The sequence below is a fragment of the Octodon degus genome, unplaced genomic scaffold (genome assembly GCF_000260255.1).
Source record: "Octodon degus isolate 3935 unplaced genomic scaffold, OctDeg1.0 scaffold00197, whole genome shotgun sequence".
In the NCBI taxonomy this organism is placed as follows: Eukaryota; Metazoa; Chordata; class Mammalia; order Rodentia; family Octodontidae; genus Octodon; species Octodon degus.
Genome location: NW_004524773.1, coordinates 902,243 through 910,333, shown reverse-complemented (window position 1 = coordinate 910,333; position 8,091 = coordinate 902,243). Strand labels below are relative to the sequence as shown.

Genomic DNA, 8,091 nt, shown 5'->3' with positions numbered 1-8,091 from the left:
TGCTGGGGGATTGAACTGTGGTCCCTGTGCTTTGCCAAGCTTGTTCCAAGTAGGTGCTTTAGACCACTGAGCCATCTCTCCAGCCCGCAAGTTACTCTTAATGTGCAACTCAGATTCTTTTTTTTTTCCCTTCCCCCAGTGGTGGGGATCAAACCTGGGCCCTCATGCTTGCCAGCTAGCACTCTACCACTGAGCTACATCCTCCAGAGTCTTATGTGTGGTCCAGACTATAGTAGAGAAGACAAAAGGGACTGGAGGGCTGGAGAGATAGCGCAGAAGAATAAGCGCTTGCCTGGCAAGCACAAGGTCCTGAGTTCAATCCCTGGTACCACAAAAAATAACAAAAATAACAGAAGGGACTGGGGTTAGATAAAGAGGGGATTAAAGGCCTTCCTGCTATAGGAAGGAGGGTAAGCAAGAAGACCAGGGCAGGGCCTGGGCACATAGAGAAAGGCAGAGTTTGGGTATGTAGCTCACCGGCACAGCACCTGCCTAGCAATTGTGAGGGCCAGAATTCAATTCCCGGTACAAAAAAAAAAAAAAAGAAAGAAAGAAAGAAAGAAAGAAAGAAAGAAAGAAAGAAAGAAAGAAAGTCAGGCAGGCAGATCTTGGCTCTAGGACTTTCATAAACTTTGCAAATTGTCTTACTTTTCTTGTTGCTGAAACAAAGTGCCTAACACCCAATGTCAATGGAGGAAAGGTTTATTTATCTCACTGTCTGCCGTCAGCCGGCTCCAAGGCAGGGTGGGTGGCAGGCACGTATCACAGAGGAGAAACAGCTTATGTAGCAGAAGACAGAAAGGAACAAGGCAGGAGCACAGCTCTTTCGGACCCTTCTATCTTATCCAGGCTGCTTAGGGGGCAGTGCTCACGCCCTTCACGCTAGCCCTTGATCCTAGCATTGTGCCGTGAATCAATCCCAGGGTCACCCTAGACTCAGCTACCTCTGAAAAAGCCCCACTGTGATCAGATGAGGCTGGGGGTGGGGGGACATCTCAGACAGAAGCCGTAACACAAGTTGAGGAAACCCTGACCTTGGCCATCGTCTTTTCACCCACTGCATTCTCAGTTCCTGGCCACATGGGGACACGGCTATGATGAAAACAGTCCTGGGGCTGGTGAGATGGCTCAGTGGTCTAAAGCACCTACTTAGAACAAGCTAAGCAAAGCACAGGGACCGCGGTTCAATCCCCCAGCACCACATGCCAGCCCGCCCCGCCCCCTGGTGGGCTGAGCTGTCCACACACACACACACACACACACACTAAATAAATAAATAAATAAATAAATAATTAAAAAAAAAAAGAAAAAGAAAACAGTCCTGTCTCTGCTCTCAGGGTGCACGGCCCAGTGGGCCCAACAGACTCCTTCCAACACAGTGAAGAGCCCTGGTGGGCAGGGCTTTAGGCTTGGGACTCTACATGGGGTTCGTTCAGGGAAGGCTTTCCTGAGGAAGAAGCACCTGAGGTGAGCCCTCAAGCCTAAGTAGAAGTTCTCCAGAAGAAGAATATGGAGAGATGAGATATCGAGACGAGTCCCTCTTAAACGGAAGGAACAGAATGTACAGTCATTTTGAAATAAGATCAGTTTGACAAAAAACACCAGCTAGTTTAGGCTGAGAATTTGAGGGAGGCATGGCAGGAGAAAGGTTATTTTATTTTATTTATTTATTTTTGTGTCCCACTCAGCCCACCCGGGGAGCAGGGCTGGCATGGCATGCAGTGCCAGGGATCAAACCGCAGTCCCTAGGCCTGCCTAAGATCGAACCGCAGTCCCGAGGCCTGCCTAAGCAGACACTTTAGACCGCTGAGCTGTCCTGCCAGCTGGCAAGAGAAAGGTAGGCAGGGAAGTAGGATGTTGAAAGAAGATTTAACCTTTTCCCCTGGGTATTAGGGAGCATCCAGGAGGGAGAGGTCGGATCTGTGCCCCTTTGCTTACCCAGGAGGACAGCTCGGGCTGAAGACAAAGGGAAGGTACGCTGGGACTCTGGTGTACCCAGATTGGAAGGAAGGTGTAACAATAGGAAGGAAGGGACAGAAGTATTCAGAAGGTGGGATTGTCTGGGTCTCTGATGTCCTCCCTCTCTCGGAAAGCACCTGTAATAATCCTTCATGGGAAAACTTTCAGCACCTCCTAGGAGCCCACAGTTACCCCACCAGCCCCCACACCAGGCGAAGCTTCAGAGCTGTGCTTGGGACGGGGAGCCAGCGCCACCTAGGCCCTACTTGGGAGTGCAGCTAGAGAATGGGGATGGCTTGTGCCCTGTGGTTGGCAGCCTGTGTGTGCAGCATACTGCTGACTGCACCCAGGGCTTTCTTTGTCTCTGAGCTGTATTCTCAGCGCTTTTTATTTTTTTAAATTTTCAGACAGGGTTTCACTCGTTTGCCCAGGTTGGGCTCAAATCCTGCTTTAGCCTCCCGGAATCCAGGGATTACAGGCTTGCACCACCATACCTGGCTGGGTGGAGCAGCCTCTTTACTGTGATCCATCCCACTTCAAAATTTTTCAGTTGTAATAGAGTGCACCTAAGATAAAATTTTATCATCTTGCCAGGGAGATGGCTCAGTGGAATAAGCGCTTCCCTGGAAAGTGCAAAGGCCTGAGTTCAATCCCTGGTTCCACCAAAAAAAAATTTTTTTTTTATCATCTTACCATCTTATCCACATTTAAGTCCAGTGATGTTAAATCCACTCATATTGGCCAGCTATGGTGGCGCATCTCTGTAGTTGTAGCACTCCAGAGGCTGAGGTAGCTTGTGTGGGGACAGCCTGGGCCACATAGTGAATTGAAGGCCCTCTTAAAAAAAAAAAAAGGGGGGGGCTGGAGAGATGGCTCAGTGGTCTAAAGCACCTACTTGGAACAAGCTTAGCAAAAGCATCAGGGACCGCGGTTCAATCCCCCAGCACCACATGCCAGCCAGCCCGCCCCCTGGTGGGCTGAGCTGGTCTCTCTCTCTCTCTCTCTCTCTCTCTCTCTCTCTCTCTCTCTCTCTCTCTCTCTCTCTCTCTCTCTCTCTCTCTCTCTCTCTCTCTCTCTCTCTCTCTCTCTCTCAAATAAATAAATAAATAAAAATTTTAAAAAATAAAAAAAAAATCTGACTTTTCTAGCAAAATCAGTGCCTGGCTGATTTTGCCTGATGGTGCATGGCTTGGAGAAGTGAAAAGGGGCAGAAGGAGGGACTTGGGGTAATGCTGAGGGCTACAGCATGAGCCGAGCCCAGCCCAGGATTCAGGGCCAGGAGTGGGAGGAAAGAAAGGAAGAGATCGGGATGGCTTCCAGGAGGAGGGAATGTTGCAAAGGAAGGTGAAAGTTGGGATTGGGAATGCAGTCAAGATGTTTAGAACTGACCCTGAGGCTGGAGAAGGTGATAGACTTTGAAGAATGAGACCAAATGAAGACAGTGCTTTGAGGGTGAGGGCTACTCAGCATCTAATGTGTCCCTGGTCCCCCCTCTCCCAGCAGTGACCAAGACAGCCGCAGGTCCCATTCTCATGGTGGTCCCAATCCAGTGACGGACAAAGACCCTTTCCCACATAATGATGAGTTAAACGTGGTTGGGTAGCCAGGGATATAGCTCATTGGCACAGTGCCTGGCGAGTGCAAAGTTCTTAATATTCCTGATACAAAAAAAAAAAAGTGGTTGGGCTGAGGGAGGGGACCTCCAAGGAAGCTTTAGGAGCCCAGAGTAGTTGCCTGATCCAGGCTAGAAAGTCAGGGAGAACTTACTGCTTGGGAAAGAAAAAAAATAAAAAAGGTGGGCAGTGAGGGCTGGGTATGTAGCTCCGTGGCAAAGCTCTTGCCTAGCATGCGAGGCCTGGTTCCATGTCCAACCCCGAGGGCTGGCTGAGGGAGGGAGCTTCTGATAGCCAGCTCCAGCTTTCCCTTCTATTCTGTCTCCCCAGGATGCCCTGGACACCCAGCTAGGGCCTGGCCTTGGCTCCATGCGACTCACACGCTGCCAGGCTGCCCTCGCAGCTGCTATCACCCTGAACCTCCTGGTTCTGTTTTACTTCTCATGGCTGCAGCACCAACCCAGAAACTCCAGGGCCCGCAGTCCCCGCCGGACATCCACCACCACTGGTCCCCGCGTCACTGTCCTGGTGCGCGAGTTTGAGGCCTTTGACAATGCAGTACCAGAGCTGGTGGACTCCTTCCTGCAACAGGACCCAGCCCAGCCCGTGGTGGTGGTAGCCGATACCCTCCCCTATCCACCTCTCGCCTTGCCCCGCGTCCCCAACGTTCGCCTGGCATTGCTCCAGCCCGCCCTGGACCGGCCTGCTGCCGCCTCACGTCCAGAGACCTACGTGGCCACCGAGTTCGTGGCTCTGGTGCCCGATGGGTCACGTGCTGAGTCACCAAACCAGCTGGAGCGCATGGTGGAGGCCCTGAGGGCAGGAGGTGCACGCCTAGTGGCCGCCCCGGTTGCCACTGGCAACCCTGCCCGCTGCCTAGCACTTAACGTCAGCCTGCGGGAGTGGACTGCCCACTATGCACCAGCGCCCGCTGTGCCCCGCTGCGACGCCCTGGACGGCGACGCCGTGGTTCTGCTGCGCACCCGCGACCTCTTCAACCTCTCAGCGCCGTTGGCGCGGCCGCTGGGCAGCAGCCTCTTCCTCCAAACAGCCCTGCGAGGCTGGCCAGTGCAGCTGCTGGCCCTGCCCTTCGCTGCGGCGCGCCAGCCCCCGCTGGCCACAGCACACGCGCGCTGGAAGGCAGAGCGTGAGGGGCGCGCACGGCGGGCGACGCTTCTACGGGCTCTGGGCATCCGCTTGGTAAGCTGGTCTGGCGGGCGGCTCGAGTGGTTTGGTTGTGGCAAGGAGAGCACGCGCTGCTTCGGGACTGTGGTGGGCGACACGCCTTCCTACCTGTACGAGGGGCGCTGGACGCCGCCGTGCTGCCTGCGGGCGCTGCGCGAGACTGCGCGCTACGTGGTGGGTGTGCTGGAGGCCGCAGGCGTGCGCTACTGGCTGGAGGGTGGCTCTTTGCTAGGCGCTGCGCGCCACGGGGACATCATCCCCTGGGACTACGACGTGGACCTGGGGATCTACCTGGAGGACGTGAGCAACTGTGAGCAACTGCGGGGGGCTGAGGCAGGCTCGGTGGTGGACGAGCGCGGCTTCGTGTGGGAGAAGGCTGTGGAGGGTGACTTCTTTCGCGTGCAGTACAGCGAAACGAACCACCTGCATGTGGACCTGTGGCCTTTCTACCCCCGCAACGGGGTCATGACCAAGGACACCTGGCTGGACCACCGGCAGGACATCGAGTTCCCTGAGCACTTCCTGCAGCCTCTGGTGCCCCTGCCTTTTGCTGGCTTTGTGGCACAGGCCCCCAATAACTACCGTCGCTTCCTAGAGCTCAAGTTTGGCCCCGGGGTCATTGAGAACCCCGAGTACCCGAATCCTGCACTCCTGAGTTTGACAGGTGGTTGAACCCCCAACACCCGCACCTGTGGTCCCTGGGATCAGAGGAACAGTGGGACACTGAGAGTTTCTTTTAGCTTCAGTGGTCTAGTGTGGAGATGCTTCCTTTGATGGGGTTTGTGGGCCATGTGCTGGAGACAGGAAGCCCCAGAAGAGAGAGAACCTGGCTCTTCCAGGAAGAACCAGGCCCAGGACCGGAAGCAACAAAGTTTCCAGTGATCCTTCCCCCTTTGGGCCGCAGATGTGACTTGGGACATCTCAGTAATTGACAAAGCTACAGGTGTGCCAAGGGGTCCTTTAGGGCCTGACATAGTCACGGACCTCAGAGAAGTGTCCTGGCCCTGATCTGGAACAGTTTGGGGAAAACAGGTTGTGAATTGTGGCGCTGTGACTTTGGAGCAGTCACTGCCTCACTTTTCTACTGGATTCACAGGGCCCTGGACTGACTTCACCCTGGGACCAGTATGGAAGTAAGCACTCCAGACCCTTGGCTGCAGGGATTGCTTGATCCACCAGAGGGCGTGTCTGTCCTGCTCCTGGTACCCTTCTGTGGCTTTCAGGGTGACACTGAGCCAGCCCAGTGCCAGAGTCCCATAGCCCTCCTCTCTTGAGTTTTTGGTCTCAGAAACACTATGGGTGGTAGGACAGCAGTGGTCGTCTCCCCCTCTGCAATGTGACGCCTTCCCTACGGTACTGCATGAGGTCCCTGCTGCTCTTAACCCTGACTTGCTGAGGAGGAGACAGCTCCCAGTACGGTGGGCTGTGCTTAAACCGGGTCTGGATCCCTGCTCATCCTTACCATACCTCAGTACTTCGGCTCTCAGGGCCTGCACCACACTAGCCAGGAGGCCAACAGTAGCGTGACACATAGTGACAACCCTTAGCAGGTACTGCAAGTCACTTGGTATAAATACGGACTCACTGACTTATCCTCACTTCGTCCCTCTGAAGTGACAGCTGCTATTTGTCCATTTTTATACTGAGGCCAAAGTGGTGACGTCACTTGCCCAAGACCAGAGGGCTGCAGAATTAATGGATCAGGGACTTGAACTCAGGCCAGCAGGCTCCGGAGCCCACATTTGACTTCTTCATCCCTCTGCCCCCTCTAAAAATGGTCCCCAAAAGTGGTTGGGAGTCCCCATTTCATGGGAAAATAGTATTGGGGCATGTACTGCAGTGTGTGTATTTATAAATTATGCACAAATACAAATCATTACATATGGCTTACAGTATTCCATCTTACAATAAAATGTGAGTATGAATAGAGGTTTTTATGTTCTTAGCTTAATCTCGGTGACTTGTTCCAAACACCTCCTGAGGGCAAAGCTGTGATGGCTGCTGTTCTGGAGGCTAAGGCAGGAGAACGAATTGAGCCCAGGAGTTCCAGGCCAGCCTGGGTGACAGCAAAACACCAGTCCTTGAAACAAAACAAAAAAATGAAAACACAGTTGCCGGTCAGGTCATGGTGGCACACATCTGTAATCCCAGCCCTTGGGAAGCTGAGGTAGGAGGATCATTAGGAGTTCCAGACCAGCCTGGCTACAAAGTGAGCTCAAGGCCAACCTGAACTGCATAGCAAGACCCTGTCTCAAAAGATTAAAAGAGAGAAAGCAAGCACAGGATGGGGGTGGGGTGCATGTCTGTAATCCTAGCACTGGGCTGGGGGTGGAAGGGTGAGGTAGGAGAATCACTGAGTTCTATTTCAGCCTGGACTACTTAGCAAGACCCTGTCTCCAAAGAACAAAACAGGCGCTGAGGTGGCAAAAGCCAGCTTCAAACCATTGCCCTGCCCCCAGCATGACTCAGGCTTCTGCTTTTCATCTGGGAAATGGGGACAAGGAAAGCAGCCACTCCACAGAGTGAGGTGCTTCAGTAGTAAGTGGGTTGGCGTCAGGGTTGGGCATCAATCCTGGTATCACCATTTATTCTCTTTGTGACCTTAGGCAAGTCACTGCGTCTCTGAATGTGTCAATCTCTGGGACTGGGAGTATCACAGCGTTTTGCCCTTGAAGGAGAGCGTTTGCCACAACCTGAGGCCCGGATCTCCACAACCTGACCCCTTCCAGGCCATCCTTGCCTTTAATCACGAAGCCACTATGGTTCCCCAAGCAGCTGGAGCCTTCCAGTGTGACTTTGGTCATCACCACGACCTCACAGAAGGAAGCTCTGGAAGGAAGATGTCTTATAACATGCAGTGTGACCCCCATGGGAAAGCATCACCCTCGTCTCATCTGCCTCAGTGTGGATCCAGTATCCTACTGGACATACAGGACAGAAAGGTCGTACTTAAAATATTTTGTGCAGATGTGGTGGCACACACCAGTAATCCCAGGATTTGGGAGGCTGAAGCAGGAGGATCATTGTGAGTTCAAGACCAGCCTGGGCCACAGAGTGAGCTCAAAACTAGCCTGAGGGCCAGCCAGATAGCTCAGCGGACTAAAGTGCCTAAAAGTACCTACTTAGGCAGAGTGCAGCAGCCAGGGCACGATTCCCGCTGTGCTGTGCCGGCCCCGCCCCCAGGGTGCGCCAGCCTGTAATCCCAGCGCTTGGAAGGCTGAAAACAGGAGGATCGGGGCTGGGGAGATGGCTCAGTAGAATAAGCGCTTCCCTGGCAAGCGCAAGGGTCTGAGTTCAATCCCCAGTTCTGCCAATAAATAAATAAATAATAAAA

General features: G+C 53.5%; 1 protein-coding gene across 3 annotated transcripts in view; it reads left to right on the top strand.

Annotated features, from left to right (window-relative positions):
- The window catches only part of Fkrp (fukutin related protein), a 12,337-nt gene extending 5,661 nt beyond the window's left edge, over positions 1–6,676 (top strand). For all 3 annotated transcript variants that reach the window (XM_004644282.2, XM_023704525.1, XM_023704526.1), the window contains exon 3: positions 3,903–6,676. In XM_004644282.2, the coding sequence (XP_004644339.1) occupies positions 3,942–5,429 (1,488 nt within the window). In that variant the 5' untranslated portion in view covers positions 3,903–3,941 and the 3' untranslated portion in view covers positions 5,430–6,676. The remainder of the gene's footprint in view (positions 1–3,902) is intronic.
- The last annotated feature ends 1,415 nt before the right edge of the window (positions 6,677–8,091 follow it).